This window comes from Cupressus sempervirens, chromosome 1 (genome assembly GCF_028749045.1).
Source record: "Cupressus sempervirens isolate cs-2001-9-10 chromosome 1, ASM2874904v1, whole genome shotgun sequence".
Lineage (NCBI taxonomy): Eukaryota > Viridiplantae > Streptophyta > Pinopsida > Cupressales > Cupressaceae > Cupressus > Cupressus sempervirens.
The window spans coordinates 393119111-393139605 of record NC_143118.1 but is presented as its reverse complement, the minus strand read 5'-3'; the positions used below and the strand labels follow the sequence as shown (position 1 = coordinate 393139605).

General features: G+C 38.8%; 1 protein-coding gene across 2 annotated transcripts in view; it reads left to right on the top strand.

Annotated features, from left to right (window-relative positions):
- Positions 1-20495, top strand: part of LOC149577946 (coiled-coil protein) — a 238474-nt gene that overhangs the window by 64059 nt on the left and 153920 nt on the right. For both annotated transcript variants that reach the window (XR_016364083.1, XM_089826739.1), the window contains exon 9: positions 12702-12785. Coding sequence is in view for 1 of the 2 variants with exons in the window: in XM_089826739.1 (XP_089682865.1) it covers positions 12702-12785 (84 nt within the window). In the remaining variant the exon portion in view is untranslated. The remainder of the gene's footprint in view (positions 1-12701; positions 12786-20495) is intronic.

The following is a 20495-nucleotide window of genomic DNA, read 5'->3' as shown; positions in this document are numbered from 1 at the left end:
AGGAAAGGACATAGACAACCATGCTAGTACAATGACCATGAGGTCTACAAGTGAAGGCATGTGATCTTGGAATGTAGTGGACCCTATTGCAAATCACAAGGGGAAAGGGCTCACAAAGATTAAGGTGTTTGTCGTACCTAGTGAGTAGGCCTAGTGAGTCCGCAGAGGATATGCGAAGGTCGGAAACCCCAAGATCCTCTGTACAAAACGAATCACTAGCTCTGTAATGGAGTAGTGTCTAACCAATTTGAGTATAGGTGTTAAAGTTCCTGAGAATAAGAGTTTCACCAACGTCTGAAAGTTGGGAGATGCTGTCAAAAGATCATTGTACGGGTCACCATCAATACCATTGTGAATGGTGTAGGAAGAGGATGCAAGGGGTGGAGGGGGGGTAATAGATTGTAATAAAAAGATCCTTGAGAAGACTAATAGTGTGACACACATAGATCCACATGAATCTAGCCCTAGTGTCAGATTAAGACATCGAAACATGACTCTTACTAGAATCAAAGACAAGGCGTCCCACACCCCTGGAGCCACAAACACCACCTAAGAATCTACTCTCCAACCAACAAACAGACAACCATTGACAGTGTGGGATGCACAAAAGGGGACGAGAGAGAGGGGGAGCCAGTGTGAGAGATTGAGAGGCAGAACAATGAATGGTTGGCCAGGGGGAACAAGGTGATGGAGAACTGAGAAATGGAGGTGATGAAGGACTCAGAGGAAAGGACATAGTCAACCACGGTGGCACCACCACGACAAGGTCTACAAGTAAAGGCATGAGATCTCGGAAAACACCGGAGCCCATTGCAAATCACAAGGGTAGAGGCTCACAAAGTTGAAGGTGTTTGCCATGGTGTATGCGCCTCTTGAGTTCGCAAAGGGTCTATGAATGTCGAAAACCTCAAGGTCTTTTGTATAGAAGGAACTAGTAATTCTGTCATGGAGTGGTGTCTGACCAATTTGAGTATGAGCATTAATCTCTGAGAATAAGAATGTCACCAATGATCGAAAATTGCGAGATGATGTCGAAAGATCACTATAGGAGTTGCTGTCAACACCATTGTGAATGGCATAGTTAAGAGGATGTGGGGAGGGGAGTAACAGATTGCAATAAAAAGATCCCAAAGAAGATCGATTATGCGATGCATATGGATCCACATGAATCTAGCCCTAGCGTCAGAATAAGATTTGAAACTTGACTCCAAATAGAATCATGGACAAGGCATCCCACGCCTCGAAGCCACCAACACCACCTAAGAATCTAGTCTCCATTTGACAAATAAACAACCACTGAAGAGGACGAATGGGGCTCTCATGAGTCTCAGTATGACGGAGAGTATCTGAGGAACCTAAGGCATCGGAAAGCAACCTCAAAGAAAACTAGAAGGAGCCATTATGATTCCAACAATAACTATGAAGTCAGAGTCAAGAGAGCTCCCACACATCGACAGGTTACAAAACCGTCATTTGGCAACCTTAGTGTAATGTCCCCTTCTCCGTGCTAGCCTTAATGGCGCCTAGTTGGTCTATCTTTCCATCCAGATAGGCTAACGACATGTGATGTAGGATGCCGACCAGTCATAGGAGTTTTGGTTTCAGTTGAGGAGATTTAAATGGGAAATACTAAGGTTAAAGTCACTTTAATTTATTGAGTTGAAACACAAAGTACTTTTATTAGTTAAAGTCACTTTAGGACAAAATGACTTAAGTAACTAAAAGACGAAATAGTCTTTTATCCCACATTGTTAAGATGTTTGTATCTCCCCACACTTGGCGGTTATGAAAGAAAGCATTTGCTTTGGGATTGACACAATGAATATGATAAATATCAATATATTGCTACCAACAGTTGCTTTAATGTGACTGGTGAACTTTGAGGACGAAACCCCTCAAGTTATTTGAGGAAGTTGGACATCACCCCAACCCCTCATTCTGGGTTGACACAGTTCAAGTAGAAATCGACAAGGAACAGTAACTTCATCTCAAAACTGGAAGTAAGTTAACTATTTGGAAATTCAGTGGAATAAGATCTGGTTGTTTTGGGTTCTTTCCTCCATGCTTTAGGTCATAGCTATTGTTGGCTAAGGAAGTGAGATAGCGGCTAGAGTAAACCTTGCGAGTGTAGACCTTGCAGGTGTAGACTAGGTGAATAACTTCCCATAGTAGTCAGAAGGTATCCAACGAAAGAGAAAAGAAGTTTTGGGACTTGAGTTACAGTTTGAAACTTAGTCATGTGTTCAACATATACTTGGCATCCTGCTCTTATCATAACTAAAGAACGTTTGTGAGAAGAAGTGTAGTCTACAGATTACAAATTAATAAGGTACCGGAGTCACACCATTTGCAGCAAGAGTTACATGGCATAAGAATACACAGCAATAGTCATCCTGATTCCCACGTCCAAGAGAGATAGGTACGGGCTATTGATTGAAGTTGGGATTGCAGCTTGCGGCTGGATACATTCACCGAATCCAAGTGGACAGTCACCTACAATGACTAACTCACGGATACCAGTAGCCTGTGGTAGACATTCATACCCTGTTACGTAGACTATTTACCTTCAGCAGCTAATTCTAGGTTCATTAATTCTTGTTTGTAGTGTAAAACTATAATCATCTGCTGCAAGTAAAAATGTTGACTTTGATTCAGTATTCTTGCCATACTATCAATTAGTTTATGGTAAACAAGATTAATTTATTATCACTGTTCTAAACATTGCTATGGTTATTGAGTTCTGCATTATCCAGACTTTATTAGACTTGGCATGTATTATTAGAACCGATTATATCAATGGTTCCATAGCTTAATGAGGTTGTGCACCAACTATTTGACGAAATTCCACAAGCATAAGTGTTAATATTCTGATCGTAATAAGAAAGGTTTATTATAGTGGTATCAGAGCCATAAATCAAGCCATCTTATGGGGAAATTTATTACACCTTAGGTTGGAATAAATAGGAAAGATGACAGCCAGGTATGAGGAAGAAACTTTATAAATTTAGTCATCTCCAATTGGAACAGGCACAGTCTTCAGATCAGATTAACATTGAAGACAGTTATTTAGTTGACAAAGAGATAACTTTTGGAATAGGTGAATAGGTTGAACATGCAAACAACATTCAAATGGCTCATAATGAGACTGAACAGGAATGAGAAGTAAGGGAAACATTGCAGGAAATCGGAGATGGACAAAACAACATTGCTAATGCGCTTTAGCAGCTTGCAGGTACTATGCAGCAGTTAGCCCCAGTTAACAGGAGAGCCCCGAGCCATCACAGTGGAGGTGGTAGTGTGGTAGGGTCACCTCGAGCTGTTAGAGTCCCCACATGAAACACAGATAGGCCTTTAATGCCCGTTTTTAATTCAGAGGAAGAGGTAGCACCACCGACACCAAACTTATTTCCAGAAAACATTATGGTGATGTATGATGAATGAGATTTGTTCCCTAATCAAGTTAAGCAAAATATGTCCTTTATTCAATACTTAAATAAAAAACGGGAGACAAAAAGACAACAACAAGACAGGAGACCTAAAGCACCAAATAGGGACTTAAAGGATGCTATGAACAAACTCTCTCCCTACTTTTGATGGCAGCAGTAAGACATCTGCGAGATCTTGGATTCACAAGCTAGACACTTACCTAACACTTAAACCTATGTCAAAGACATAAGCCATCTAATTTGCTACGATGCATTTAGAGGGAGCGGCATATGATTGGTGGCATCACAGGTTGGTTACCTAGGATCATGGTCTTATTACATCCCATGAGAGCTTCAACTCTAAGCTGATTACTCGCTTTGACAAGAAATATATTGAGATCTATTACAGGGATTTGGCACAGTTGCGATAGGGTGGATCTCTGGATGATTTCATTGACGAGTTTCAATAGATCTCAGTGATGGTTCCAGAGATGTTAGAACAACGTAAGGTAATGCTGTTCACCGAGGGTTTACAGGATAGGTACAAAGGTTTGGTTAAGGTACTTAAACCAAACACTTTGGATGATGCTATTAAGATCACGCACAATCTAGAGTCACCCTCTTCAATATTACAGCCTCCCAAGAAAATGTATAAGGGGTCCACTTCATTCCAAAAGAACAAAAACCAGCATAAGGCTACACCTCCCAGGATGGAATTTGAGACATAGAATGAACTCAGGAGGAAGAAGCTATGCTTCACTTGTAGGGAGCCATGGACATCGGATCATAGATGCCTCGGCAAAGGCAAGATACATTATGTAGAGGTACTTTTAGAGGAGGAGGATGACTAGCAGGAGGGCAACGATGTTGATGGCAGTGATGAGGAAGGGAATGAGGATCGACCACTGAGAGAAAGGAAGAAGGAAGGTACCTAGGGACGACCCCCTATCATAGCATCACTTTCCAACGATCCCACAAGACACCCCATTCGTTTGAAGGAAATCGTTAGAGGACAATGTATTATATGTCTCTTGGATACAGGTGCCTCGCATAACTTCATAAGCTCACAATGGGTTGCCAAGAGGAGGTTACAGATTGATGACATACCTGAGTTTGAGGTTAGAGTGGTAGGAGATGAGAGATTGAGATGCTCAAGGAAGGTGTCATGACTTTCAATTCATTTTGATGATTTCCTTCTTGAAGCAGATTTTTATGTGGTTGATTTAGATGGATTAGATGCCATGTTAGGTAGATAGTGGTTGCAGACTATTGGTAGGTACACAGTTGATCATGATAAGATGCAAGTGGAGTTCTTATAGGATGGCAGACAGGGGATCCTCAAGGATATGCCGGAGGGTGAACCCAGATTGATTTTAGCCCACAGGATGGTGTTAATCATGAGGCATGATGACATGGAGTGGGCAACACATTGTTTTATTTCTTCTAAGGCTACCTTAGACTCGAGACAATAGTTTCAGGTTGACATTCAACTGGCAAGAGGGTTTTTGAGGACATATCCCTAGGCATTCCCCTAGATAGAGGTTTTGAGCATATCATTGAGTTGGAGGAGGGTGCCAAACCTATTATCATGACACCTTATTGTCATCCCAAGTATTATAAGGAGGAGATAGAAAAGACGATTAAGGAACTTTTAGACATGGGACACATTAGACCTAGCTCCAATCCCTTTGCTTCTTTAGTTGTATTATTGAAGAATCATGGCACTCTATGCATGTGTATTGATTATCGTGCTCTCAACAATAGGACCATCAAGAACAGGTACCCAATCCCTCGCATTGATGAGCTACTGGATGAGTTACATGGGGCAGTTTACTTCTCAAAGATAGATGTCAGATCGAGGTACCATCAGATACGGGTTCGTGAGGAGGATGTGCATAAGACAACCTTCCGATGCCATTATGGTCACTATGAGTTCTTGGATATGCCATTTGGACTCACTAATGCGCTAGCTACATTTCAGTCATGTATGAACTACATCTTTTGGAAGCAGTGCAGAAGAGCGTATTAGTATTTTTTGATGACATATTGATTTTCAGTAGAAATTGGGAGGAGCACTTGCAGCATCTAGATGAGGTACTCAATATCATAGAGGAGCACTCGTTGTTTGCTAAGGAGTCCAAGTGTGAGTTCGGGTTGATTGAGATTCTTTACTTTGGTCACGTAATTGGTGCAGATGGGGTGAAGGTACATCAAGAGAAGATTCAAGCAATCCTAGATTGGCCACTATCGAGGAACTTATTATACTTGAGAGGATTCATGGGTCTTTGCTCTTACTACAGGAGGTTCGCTAGAGGCTTGTCTCAGATAGTGGCTCCCCTCACTGACCTCACACAGAAAGGGGTTTTCAGATGGACAGTTGAGGCAAAGGAGGCCTTTGATAGGCTTAAACAGGTGATGAGCACATGCCCGGTCTTGGCACTACCCGATTTCTCTCGACCATTTGTTCTTGAGTGTGATGCTTCAGGGAGTGGTATTGGCACAGTTCTCATGTAGGATAAGCATCCAATTGCTTATGAGAGCATGAAGCTCAAGGATGGCAAGAGACTGTACTCCACTTTTGATAAGGAGGTGTTGGCTATTATGCATGCTTTAGCCAAATTCAGACAGTACCTAGTGGGGGGCAAATTCACAGTTAGGACGGATCACAATGGTTTGTGCTACTTCTTAGAACAAAAGGTTCTTAATGAGAGACAACAAAAGTGGGTTAGCAAGATTTAGGCCTATGATTTTGACATAGAGTACGTGAAAGGTAAGAGTAACGTAGTTGTTGATGCACTTTCCAGGAGATCCACAGGAGTGGAATGTGTGCTATTTCTGAGATTTCAGCAGATTGGAAGTCTCAGTTGCTGGTTGAGTATTCTAAGAATACTCAAGCATGTTAGATTATGGATGGACAGCTTCAGGACAACAGGTATAAGGTAATAGATGATGTGATTTTCTATAAGGATCGTATTTACCTCGTACCAGGATCTAAACTCAAAGGTAATATTATGGAAACTCTACTTGATGCACCATCAACAGGACACCCGAGATTCTTCAAAACCTATAGACAGGTTAGAGAAAGATTTTCATTGAAGGGCCTCAAGGACGATGTCCTCCAACATATCAGGGAGTGTTAGACTTGTCAATAGAACAAGTTAGAGCATGAGTTTCTAGCCAGGTTATTATAGCCTCTCCCTATTTCGGCGCAGAAATGGGAGAGTATTTCCATGGATTTTATTATAGGGTTGCTTAGGGTTCAGGGCATAGATTCTATTTTTGTGGTGGTGGACAAATTAATGAAATTCACTCACTTCTTTGCCATAGCAGCAAATTGGTCAGCCTCTCAGGTAGCCAAGTTATTCTTTCAGGACATTTTTTGTTTACATGGTCTTCTCGCACCATTGTAAGCGACAAGGATAGCAAGTTCCTTAGCACTTTTTGGTAGGAACTGTTCAGATTGACCGGTACAGAGTTGACACCCAACACGAGTTATCACCCCTAGAGGGATGGACAGATTGAGATAGTTAACAAATGGGTTGAGGGCTCTCTCCGGAGCTATGTCGCAGGACATCAGTGAGCCTAGGTTAAGTGGTTGTATCTAGGGGAGTACTGTTACAACTCCTACCACATGTCCATTCAAATGTCTCCATTTCGTGCTCTCTATGGCAGCGAGCCCTTGTCATTCGTAGACGTGGCTTTGCAGGACAACTTGGCACCACTAGCTGAGGATTGGAGACAGGATCAGCAAGATATTCTCATATCTCTTTAGGAGAACATTCTACGAGCCCAGAACCAGCCAAAGATGTACACTGATCGCCGGCGGACTGAGCGGAGTTTTGAGTTGGGTGACGTGGATTATCTCTTTCTCCTACCATACAGGCAGATTTACTTGAAGAAGAGCAGGTCTCAAAAACTTCAGTCCAGATTTTTTGGTCCATATCGCCTTGCTAGGAGGGTTGGTGAGGTCGCCTATGAGCTAGATTTACCTGTTGACAACAAAATTCATTATGTGTTCCACGTTTCATATCTCCAAAAAGCGATTGGCTAGCATACAATACCCTCCATAAAGTTGCCTCCGTTTGATGAGGAAGGGAAGCTTGTATTAGTTCCAACAAAGGTGATAGAGGTTAGAGAGAGAAAGCCATGTAATAGGTCCATCAAGGATTATCTGATTCGTTGGAAGGATTTACCTTATAAGGATGCCACTTGGGAAAGCGAGTCAATCTTACAGCATCCAACATTGAGATTGCTTGAGGGCAAGCAATCTCGACAAGGGAGGACTGTAATGTCCCTCTCTCTATGCTAGCCTTAATGGCGCCTAGTTGGTCTATCTTTCCATCCAGATAGGCTAACGGCGTGTGATGTAGGATGCCAGCCAGTCACAAGAGTTTTGGTTTCAGTTGAGGAGATTTAAATGGGAAATCCTAAGGTTAAAGTCACTTCAATTTATTGAGTTGAAACATAAAGTACTTTTATTATTTAAAGTCACTTTAGGACAAAATGATTTAAGTGACTAAAAGATGAAATAGTCTTTTATCCCACATTGTTAAGATGCTTGTATCTCCCCACACTTGGAGGTTATAAAAGAAAGCATTTGCTTTGGGATTGACACAATGAATATGATAAATATTAATATATTGCTACCAACGATTGCTTTAATGTGATTGGTGAACTCTGAGGACGAAACACCTTGAGTTATTTGAGGAAGTTGGACATCACCCCAACCACTCATTCTGGGTTAACACAGTTCAGGCAGAAATCAGCAAGGAACAGTAACTTCATCTCAGAACTGGAAGTAAGTTAACTATTTGAAAATTCAGTGGAATAAGATCTGGTTGTTTTGGGTTCTTTCCTCCATGCTTTAGGTCATAGCTATTGCCATTGAAGGAAGTGAGATAGCGGCCAGAGTAGACCTTGCAGGTGTAGACTGGGTGAATAACTTCCCACAGTAGTCAGAAGGTATCCAATGGCAGAGAAAAAAAGTTTTGGGACTGCAGTTACAGTCTGAAACCCAGTCACGTGTGCAACATATAGTTGGCATCCTGCTCTTATCATAACTGAAGAATGTTCGTGAGAATAACTGTAGTCTGCGGATTACAGATTAATAAGGTACTGGAGTCACACCATTCGCAGCAGGAGTTACATGGCATAAGAATACATGACAATAGTCATCCTGATTCCCACGTCCAAGAGAGATAGGTATGGGCTGTTGATCTAAGTTGGGATTGCAGCTTGCAGCTAAATACATTCACTGAATCCAAGTGGACAGTCACCTTTAACAACTAACTCACAGATACCAGTAGCCTGTGGCAGAGATTCATACCCTGTTACGTAGACTGTTTACCTTCAGCAGCTAATTCCAGGTTCATTAATTCTCGTGTGTATTGTAAAACTATAATTATCTGCTGTAAGTAAAAATGTTGAATTTGATTCAGTATTCTCGCCATACTTTGAGTTAGTTTATGGTAAACAAGATTAATCTATTATCATTTTTCTAAACATTGCTGTGCTTATTGAGTTCCGCATTATCTAAACTTTACTAGACTTGACATGTATTATTAGAACTGATTATTTCAATGGCTCCATAGCTTAATACTGAGGTTGTGCACCAACTGTTTGACTAAATTCCATCAGCATAAGTGTTATTACTCTGATCAAAATAAGCAAGGTTTATTACTGTGATGATCCCTCTTCATCATCCTTTCAGTTTTTCTCAATTTCTGATATAAAGCTATTTCTTAATGCCTTTTTTTCCCTGATATGATTTCCTCATTTATATTATTACATATGAAAGGATGTATCTTTCCTTGTCCTCAGTTTTATTATATTATTAATATAGTTACTATATGTTTATATAATTATATTATCAAATATAATACTATTATATTTATACACTATGATATTATCATATTTTAAGATCAACTATATTTAATATTTAATATCTAATTATGTTAAATTTATATCTTTATAAAGTATTACAAATATATCATTATATATAATAGATTACTTTAATATTATTATTATTATTACATTATAATAATATTTATATATCCTATTAATTTGGGCCCATGACAATTACACTTAGAGTGGCTCGTAGACCATCCAGAAGGAAAGGAGTCCTTGATGACAACCTTAAGATTAGGGATTACTGCCCATTTACCAGTCTTGCTAGCATCAACAACTAAAATTTTGGATTGTTTAACTTCGACAACCTAAGACTCGGTCAAATACTCATGTAGAAAAACCCTATAAGGCAGTGGGAAAAGCTTTTATCTGGGTTTGAGAGCACAAAGATGATCAATAAATGATTTCAAACAAAGAATTAATGAGGAGTCAAACCCAAACCAAGCTCTATCAACATTTATCTCAGCAAGGCCGAGATAATTATTGAGGAAAGTGGCAACAACAACCGAAGGGTTCGACAACAACTGTGAAAGTCTGCAAACTCATAGATTAAGTTCCTTAAATCTTTGTGCTCTTTCTTCAGTAGTTTGGACTGCACAAGTGTCTCCTCTACACCAGTAGCAAGAGAGGAAGAACCATTATTGATGTTGCTGCACCCGGATGCCCAAACTGCAATTTTTGTCTTTTTCTACAATAAGGTTGTAATGGAAAGAAAGTAGTTTCCGAATGCTTTGCATTTAGTTAGAAAATATTAGACTCCTCTTAGCTAGTTTGTGTGATGGTAGTGTTGAGCAAGTGACGAAGTTTAACATTTTTGGTGAGCATACTAGAAACTGTAGAGGACAAGTTTGAGATTGTGGCATTGTCATGGTCAAGCTTCCCTAGGAAATCAAGGATGTCTTGAAGTGTGGTATCATCTATTTTTAGACTCTGGCATGTGAGCTGAGGGGCAGCCAAAAATCCATGGGGCTGCCAAAAAATTCTTGTCAATATCTGTCATTGAAACAGGAAGAGCTCACACATGGGCCAACAACATAGAAACAATAACACTACCCAAGCACACAACACAGAGCAAGATGAGAGCTCCCCAAGTGAACGACAGTTGATGACAAAGAGCAATGAAATTGAATCTCATAAATGTACGAGCTGCAAAAAAACTGTAAGGAAATACAAACCTAGAGTTGAGAGCCATTGGAAAAGCACATGCAATGCTGGACAAACACTAGCAAACATGAAGCACAATTCGAAAAACATGAGAAAACACAAGCTACAAAGAGTATTTGAGCTGGGAGGAACAAGCCCTGGGAAGTCGAACAAAATGGAACGAAGAACCAAGTCTGCCACAAGCAATAGAACATCAGCAACAAAGAGTAATGAATGATGACCCCTAGACTAGAAAAGGAAGGTCCGACGTAGTATGATAGGGACACAATGACAAAAGAGAGGAAGTCATTGGGAGAAAAATGCAAAAGCACACTAGAGTATGAACAAACACAAGCAACCAAATGGAATAGAGGGACGAGCAAAGAGAGGATCACAAGCTCCCACAATTGCTGTGGATTATGATGATGGGAACAATAGAGAAGGTCATTGGGTAGAAGCGTGGGATATTTGAAGGAAACATTGTGGGGAGAGTTCTTGTTGGACATTGCCACTCACCTCCTCCCTTCACAACTGGGGTTAAACAAACATGTTAGACTTGATATTTACATATAGTACATCAAATGACCTGGTGCAACCCTAGTGGGGGTTACACCTAGGGATGGATTTTTATCCTGAGCACTGTTTGGATATCCAGGAAGGGATTATTACTCGCCTTGGCTACCTGTCTCGGCATTGGTGCCACGCCCTTTGCATCTCTCTGGGGTCCTTTAGAGTTTGCTCCCACTGTCTTCGGAACTAGACTAATCACCCTATCGATAGAGAGGACTGGGTCTATCATTTGTGCACCTTGAGAGATTGAGACAAAGATCTACTTCTTTTCTGTTACCCTACCTACTACGAGATTAGAGGGAGATTTTATTGCTTATTTAGAGAGTGAATATCCTTGACAACTTTTTTTGACTGTACGGACCAAAGGTGCCTGACACTTTACCTTTGTGAGACTTTGCAGCTTGACCACACCCTGCAACTCCTATTCCCCTAGAGATAGACCTTTGTTTAGCTCATCACCACCTTTTTCTCACCATCGTCTCTGTCGTGGGGTGTGAAGTGGCTGTCCAATGCCTCTACCACTGATCATTCCCATAGGGTCTTCACAGTAACCTGTTCGAACCAAGAAGATACTGAATGTGATCCCATATTTGGGTCGGACTAGGTTGGGACCTCTAGGCGGAAGAACCTGGTAACATACTCTTTTAGTGGTCTTATTAAAAGAATCACCGCTCTTAATAATGTCTTTCATATTAATATAGTCTTTGCATGGATTAATATAGATTTGAGAAAAAAAATTGTTGCACTAATGTAGTAATCCACTTCATAAAACACATCAGCCATAATGGTTTCTTTAATGAAGTGTTCAAATTCATTAATATTGCCCATCGATTAGTGGCCCATGACCTTTTATGATTTCCTTGACATAGATCACTTGTGATATCAATGACAAATACTTTTAATGACATTCATTATGAATAATGAATGCCTATTTTACATCACTGAAAAACTTTGCAACAAGATGGCAGGTATTTAGAGAGTGAGGACATATAACATAAGATAATTTTATTAATGTCCAACAGAAGACCACTAAGAGGGTCCAAGGGATTGGTAAACACAAAGGAGAAGGCCAACCCACAACAGGAACAACCAACGGTGCCTGAGGAGAGAAAACTACAACAAAAAGCTATTTATTCTTTGGTTGCACAGTGGTGAAGTTATTTATGTAATCTCATTGTTATTCTGTTAAAAAATGAACTAATTAGTATTTTTTCTAATAAGCTGCAAAACAAGGGGTTTCCATAAAATATTTGATGCATCTAAAACTTAATTTCATTGTAAATGAACATTTGCAGTGCTTATTTGATAAGAGAATGACTTTTTAGCTCTTCTGTTAAATGAAAATTGCAGTATAAGTTCATTGGTTAGATGAATATAGTAGCAGTAGATAAGTTTTTTTGTTTGGTATGTCTGAAGCAGTGAGGTGTCATTCTGCAAAGTTGCTTACAAGTTTAATGTATGAATCCCTAATTGGAAAAAAAATACCATGTCTGTATCAAATATTATACAAAATCTCTTTTGATTTTGCTTGAATATATGCACAAGTACTTGCATATCAATGCTAGGATACAGCTCCATGTCTCCTGATTATGTTTTACTAAATAGTTTGTTTACTATTAGAAGCCTTGTCATTCTATTACTTTTGGGTTTGTATAGGCCTGGCTGATGAGGACATTAGAGAAGCTTGATACATTGCTGCTTGGAGTTTGTCAGAAGTTCAATCCTGAAAACTACATTATGGTCAGTATGCTAACTAAGGTTTTAGTTTCTTTATTTTGCTGGCTGACTTGTTCATTCTCAATTCCTGTTTTTGATTTGCTATCTTCAATTTCATCTAAGTTACCGGGTTCTTCCTTCCACCCCTTGGTTCTGGACTTGGTTCGGCTCTGATACTATCCACTTCTGGTATGCCATTGCTTTCGTCCATGGTACTGCCCTGGTGCCCAGGTTGTGCAAAACCCACGGAGAAACCAGGCGCCTGGGCAGTGCCCTGGATAAACCTAGAGGATGTACCAGGAGCCCAAGCACAAACTGAGACCAAAATCTGCTCACATTCCAATCTGATATGCATCAGAATAGCTCTTCTCTTCTTTTGTAAGTCATTAGGAAAATTTTAAATATGATTGCAGTCTATATTATGCATTTTTATTTCCGCTGTTTGATCATTTTGCTTAGAAAATCAAAGTAAATATCAAAATACGACTCCATTGAAGTGCCGCTATTTATGACAGCAATTATAGAATATCAAATCAATTAATTAGAGAAAGCTTCTAGCTCAAGAAATCATCTGCATAGTTTACTTCTTAGGATAAATGTTACATCTTTCAGAAGATGCACTATTAAGAACCAAGTAAATTTCTCATACTTAAATCTTGTTTTGTATATTCATTTAGGCTTAGGATTGTGGTTTTATGTTTTTAATGCATGAACATTACATGATAACACATAATTCACATTAGATTGAAAAACAAGTAATAGACATCACTACTGATAGTAAATAACAGCTATTATTGACTGCAGAAGAATGATTTTGTTTATTTAGATTTGTTCATATATCTTCCCTTTCCATAATAAATTTATAGTTCACATTGATAAGCATTTATTAGAGTAGATAAACATACTAGTTACACACATGTGCACGCGTCCACACAGAACTAATGAACCCAAACCCCCAAATGTTGTTGGCCAAACTGGATCTCAGAACCCAAAACAACAAATTTGGATTTAATATATATAATAATTCTATATTAAATACCAATGTATCGTTTGTAAGAGAGTCCATATATTGCACTCTTTGTCTTTGTTTTTGATGTAGATTCCTGGTGACAGACATATATGAAGAGATAGGATTGTATGGTGCCTGACTGTGAGATTTTTTTGACAAATGTTTGACAAAATGCTATTACGGTAGCGTAAGTCCTTATTGATGAGTCTTTAGTGACACCTCTCAACATAGAATAACATACCAAGTATTCTATCCTCTCTTCAACAATGAAACCTCAAATGCTAAGCGGCTAAACAATATGACAATGTGTGATCAAATAAGGCATCCTCGGGGTTTACATTGCAAACTAGTGACCTTATGTTCAATATAACTCAGTTGAATTTGATTTGATGTTGCACTTTTATTTCTAGACTTGTCAATTCTTTTCACTCAAAATGGCTAGAGCTTGGAACACGAACTTGACTTGAACTTGAATAAAAGACAAAAGGGGTAAGGCTTAAAAAGTCTATGTTAACTTCTAACACCTAAGGACAATGATAACAATGGATAGTGCTCGAATATAAGAATTTCTTAAACCAAATTTCTCTTCACCATGCAGAAACAACTACACTTAATTTGATGCAATCTCCAAAGGTAACAAAGGATTTTCATGTTGTAAATATTCATTCAAATATCTAGTATTGGCACAATCCAAATGATCATCAAACTGCAAGTGGTATGAACCCAAAAATTCATCAAATATCTTCACATTTTGTAATGTCCCCTTTTTGGGACATTAGAAAAATTAAAGGCATATTATATATAATATTAAAATTGACTTGGAGAGCGTGGACTCAAAATATAAAAGGTCAATTTAATATTACAAAGTGGTTAAAAAGGACAAGGAGAGATAAGACGAAAAGCCAGGAGGGAAGTCAAAGAATCACAACTATGAGGATAAAAGGAGATGAGACTCTTTTATTTGGGCATGTTTGATTTATGATTCAGATTTCGGTTCTCTCTTGCAAGAGTTATTCAGGAAAGCTTCAGCTTTCAGCCAGTGTGAGGACGTAGCGCCTTGTGCTAACAGATAGTGGACGCAAACCCATTGTCCATGGAGACGTCGCTTCAGGTGTCTCGTATGCTTTTACAGGTTCTCTTCCTAGTGTACCAATCTGACTTTAAATTCTGTGTTTAAGATTGGATTCTGAATGTTGGTTATTGTATTGTTGTTGTATAATGCAATAACATGCTTGAGGAATTTTATGAGAAATTTTAAGTTTTATATTGTGGGACTGTAATGCATTTTTATATGCTTGAATCTTGAGTATCATTTTGAGGAAGAACGATTTAATATCTGTTGGAGTTTTTGCTGGTTTCTATTGTGTTTTGTAATATATTGGCCTATGAGGTTTAAAAGTAATAGAGAAGTTTTATTAAATTCTTGAACTTGTGGAGTTTATTGTGAAATGAAATTTTAGAAATGGATTTATCATTTTGAGAACCCAAAATATGTATGAGAGATTCTTTTATTTGAGATGTATGTTCAAAAAGAATTGTAAAGACAAATCTATGGTAAAGATCTTAATTAGTTCGAGTGGAAATATTTAAAGTACAACGCTACTGGAATATCGCCTTGCAATAAGGGTGACGGTTTTATTTGTGGAGTTTTAGTATAGGATTCATAAAACTATTTTTCAATATCGTGGGATAGTAGATATAGATGCAAGACTAAGTTCGGATGACAAAAGAACAAAATTGGAGTCTGGTGATTAGAAGTTGAAAATAAACTAGCTTACTGCAAACAAGAATATTTGTGCAGCCTCCAAACAAGGTCTACATTATTAAACTCAGCGAGTTGATACCATTCACCCCCAGATCTTTATCAGAGGAGATGTTAGGAACTTCATGGGTTCTTGAATGTTCTGCAAAATTGAGAACATTCTATAAAAGGAAGAGAAGGAATTAAAAGTCAGGTCCAAGAGGAGGAGAAGACAAATCAAATGCCTGTCTTAAGAGGGCAGGATTCAAGCCCATCAACATTTACATCTGTTTCGGGAGGCTGCTTTGAAAGAGGTGAATGGAAGTGAACAATGGCTGCAACGAGAATCAGGACTTAAAGCAAAAGAACAGGGGTGTTGAATATTGAAGTGAATAATATGCTTAAATTTTATCTAAAGGGCATAGAATACATCCCTTGAAGGTGGTTTGTGGTCAATATTAATATGCGGATCTATAAGCACATTCAAGAAACCAAGGTGCTAATCACTTGCAAGACTTGACACATTTAGGAAGAACAGGAGATTCCAGTCCTGGTTGGATACATAAAATCATGCCCCCTCTGCATAGAAGATAAAAAATTAGAAAACATTTTGGTGATTTAAAGCAGGGATTTCCCTCCTTATTACTGTCAAGGAGCACACAAGGATATAGGAGGAAATGAACTTGTCACTATCAGATGCAAAGATTTCTGATGTTGAATCATCATCGTGAACCTTGCCTTCGTTCTGCGTATTATTTTCTTGAAGGTCCAAAACAAGGAACTATGTGCTATGTAATGACTACCGCTTGCAGTCCATAAAGAGTATCATCTATTGTTTCAAGACTCAAGATGAGAGTTATACATCGAACATGAATCCATGCAAGAATTGGTTCATTGTATTGCCATGTCGCTTCATTTCTCATGATTGGTGGAGTTGGAAGGTTTCGAGTTTGGTCAGAGGTTGTAATTGGTAGGAAAGAAATGACAAGGTGTTGTCTAGGTGTCTTGAACCGAACTAAGTTGGGAAATGTTATTTGTTGAACTGTGCCATCGCAATTGTTGAAGGCTAAGTCACGGGAAGGTATATGTGGTGTTGTGTAACTCAAAGCAATTAGTTTTGACAAATAGCTTGTCCTAAGCTCCCCATATTAATGTCAAGCAAACATTGGGACCAAGATTGGGCACATGAAAACTCTGCATTACATCGTACACGATAACGAGAGATTGGTGTGCCGTGAAGTTTAGTAGGAACCGTCAAGTAAACAACTTTGTAGAATTTGATTGCGCAACACCCACTCAGAATCCTAGTTTGTTGTTGTTTATGGATGCTTTAATAAATCTGCTACCGTTACAAAGAAATTGCCGAGTATATGTATGAGACTTAAGGTAACTCCTATAATCAAAAAGCTGCAGGAGAATAGAGGATAAGGAAATAATTGGTGTCATTGGGTGCATGAGATTGGGTAAAGCAGTAACGTCTTCTTGCCCAACATCTTCAAACGTTTGGAAGCAAATGTAATTTTCATTTGTAAATTTGAAATCATCTCGTAATCGTAACTTGAAAAGACTTAAGATGACAAGTGTTTGCAATCTAGTAAATTTGTTTACGGGTGGAAGAGTTCGGTCGAAGTAGGAAATTCTGAGCAACCATCGACGGTAGAGGGAGGTGTACGATGTTTTGGCATTCACATCGGCATATCAATGGAAGAGGAAACTCCAAATGGGGTTGCAAGCTTTGGGTTTAACCATGGAGGAAACTCCGTAGTTAAGCGCACTCAGGCTGGAGTAGTACTAGGATGGGTGACCTCCCAGGAAGTCCCGATGCTTCACCCTTGTGAGCATCACCTAGATCCAATGAGTGCTAAGTGTTCCATTTATTCTCATGAGAGATGGATTTATGTTGAATCACTACTCATGGAATATGGGTCAATGAGTTTGACTCAAAAATCAGACAGTTAAATCCTGATAGCAATATCACAATGGAAGAGGATTCGATTGGAAGCTACTCGGGTTATTACAAAGGTTGACGGAGGATCATCATTGCAACATCTAATACTGTAGAGCCGGTGATCAATTCAGATGAACAGGACAGAGAGTATCATCCAGGCAAGAGCGGATGTCATAATCACGTCATATATTGTGTATCCCTTGGAAGGTAGCTGATAAATCACACAGTTTGAAGCAGGTGGAAGCAACACAAGATTATACATGGAATGACATTTCATCTATTAGGGTCTATAGTGGCGGTGCATGGTCATTCATTAATCGAGCGGTGTTGAAATTCTTTATTACCTCATCGTGTCGTCAAATTGAAGACAAAGCTGGTAAACTCTAATGAATTTGTGCAGAACACGGTCCTGGTTTCTGGGTATTCTGTTGACAGACATTCTAAGAACTTAAATTGTTGATGTAGTCATTTAATGATTTTATTTCGGGGATATTTATTAGACATTGGAGGTGCCATGAGATTGAAAAAAGTTTGCTCAACCATAACTGTGTTAGAGATGGCAAAAAAAAAATTGTGTACTTGTTGTAAGCTTGCTAGTGATCACAGTTGTTTGACTCTGCTATTTTTTTACAAGCCAGGAGACAAATCCAAACCTATTAGAGGTAACAAGTATTTTCTTCAGAAATAGCTCTAGACAAGAGACTGGGGAAAGCTGACTGACATAGAAGAGATAGAAAATATCTTTCCTGAGGTGGTGATTGAGGTCATTAAAACACATACACTTGATGACTTGGGATTATTAAACCGAAATCATGGTGGCCAAAACGATTTATCTTCTTCATAGGGTTTGGATAAGATTAGAAAAGGTACTATGAAGCTACAAGCACAGTTAGCCCAGAATTTCGAATCCGATATAAGAGCAGAAATACTCGACATTTACAGAGAGTATAAAGAACTTCCTACCCAAATTCAGAATGATTTATTGTAATGACCCGAACCAACACTATAATGTTCGATCCATATTTTTCCTATTTTCCCCTAAATGCTAACCCCAGAATATAAACCTTCTAATCAAATAACCAGCAAAGGTAAACAACAGATGAAGATAATATTCTGAAATACATGCATATGAAGAAGAAACACGAACAAGAAGTAAGGGCCAGAACTCACTCCCAATCACTCTGTCTTCTTCAAAATGACATTAAAAGTGCAAGCATATGAAAATGCAGTACAAATCAAAGTACCAAACCAGTAACTTTCCCACAACTCGAAAGGATGTTGTTGCATTAGATACCAGCAATACCATAAACAACAACTTCTAGATAACTCCTAAAACGTTATTGTATTATACAACAGCAATACGATAACTGACAAACTATAAATCCAATCTTAAACACAGTTCAACAGTTAGATTGGAAACTTAAGAGAAGAACTTGTAAGCACAATCGAGACACCTGAATTGATATCTCCACTGACAATGGGTTTGCGTCCACTGCTTGCCTGCACGAGGGGCTACGTCCTCACACGGGCTGAAAGCTGAAGCTTTCTGAATGACTCTCACAAGAGAGAACTGAAAATCTGAATAGTAAAACAAGGATACCAAATGAAAGGGTCTCTTCTCCTTTAATTCTCACAGTTGTGACTCTTCGACTACTTTTCTGTGTTTTTGTCTTATCTCTCCTTGTCTTCTTTTGCCCACTTGGATTATTAATTTGACTTTTAATTAATGAAGTTTCAGCTCTCTTAGTAAATTTTAATATTATAGAGATGACCCCCTTAATATTTCTAATGTCCCCAGAAAGGGACATTACATTTATCATTTAATGATTACATGGGTTTTCATCTAGAGCAGCAAAATAAGATTGATATGACGAAAAGAAAGTATTTGGAATTGGTTCAGGGTCTCCTTGCAAAAGACTAGTGTAAAGGTATGTATGAAAAATTTCTGGCAGACCAAAATCATCAAATAGAGGGTCTTGAAAAAGAAGAGCAGTCAATTACCATTGATTTGCAGCCTTCTCGCGATCATGTAGAAGATGTTACATAGGTGCAAGTTTCTACGTTGGTGGTTTGGAGGTTAGCTTTGACAAGCAGGTTGATGAGGGTGGTTGCACATGAGGTAATAGCAGATTGGAATCTTTATATGATGAACCATATATTTCTGATATCTATGACATGAATTTAGAGGAACAACCTAAGATGACACTACAAGACGATGAACTGCTTCAACAAGACAATAATGCAATGCATACTTTAAAGAACCAAGTGAAGGTTAGTGAAGACATGGTTGTGGCGTCTTTGGTACGTTATGGCAACACTCAAAAGTTGGGTGGAGGATCTCTACAGGAAGGCTCAAAGGGAAGTGGAAGGAGATTGGCATGTTGCTGATTTGCAGGTGGTCAAAACAGCTTTCGAAACTATGAAATCAGATTATTTATATTTGCTGTCCGACAGGGATTATATTCTTAAGGTTGCTGAAATATATGCTGATCAGTCAATTAGAGAAAATAATGAGAGTAAGGAGCTCAACAGGGAGCTCGTGAGGCACTGGATGATACTTAGCTATCTCTTCAAGAAACAGATAATCAGATGAGGATCACAAACCATTTTCGAGAACATGAGGATAAAGAGAGGCAGAAACTTTTCCAAGAAGTAATTGAGGAACTTGATAGCATTTAGCAGACTTATAACTTGAACAGTTGTCCTAAAAGACCAAGTGCCAATGTTTCAGATCACATTCAACTTATAGACAACCCCATGTTTGAAGTGGATGCTGATTGGACTTTTGATAATCCCCTTTTTGAAATAAATGAGGACACTCCTTTTGATTATCATGAAGAAGATGATTCTGACTTCAGGAAATGGAATCTTGGTATGGTTCCTAGCAGTGAATATGGGTCACAAGATGGGGTTAGTGATCTGACTACAGTCCCTGGTCATTGGATCAATCCAAAAATGGTTTCCTTTTCCACTCCATACAGGAGTTGGATAGATTTCATACATTAGCCATTGGATAGATTTGGGTGTAGTATTGAT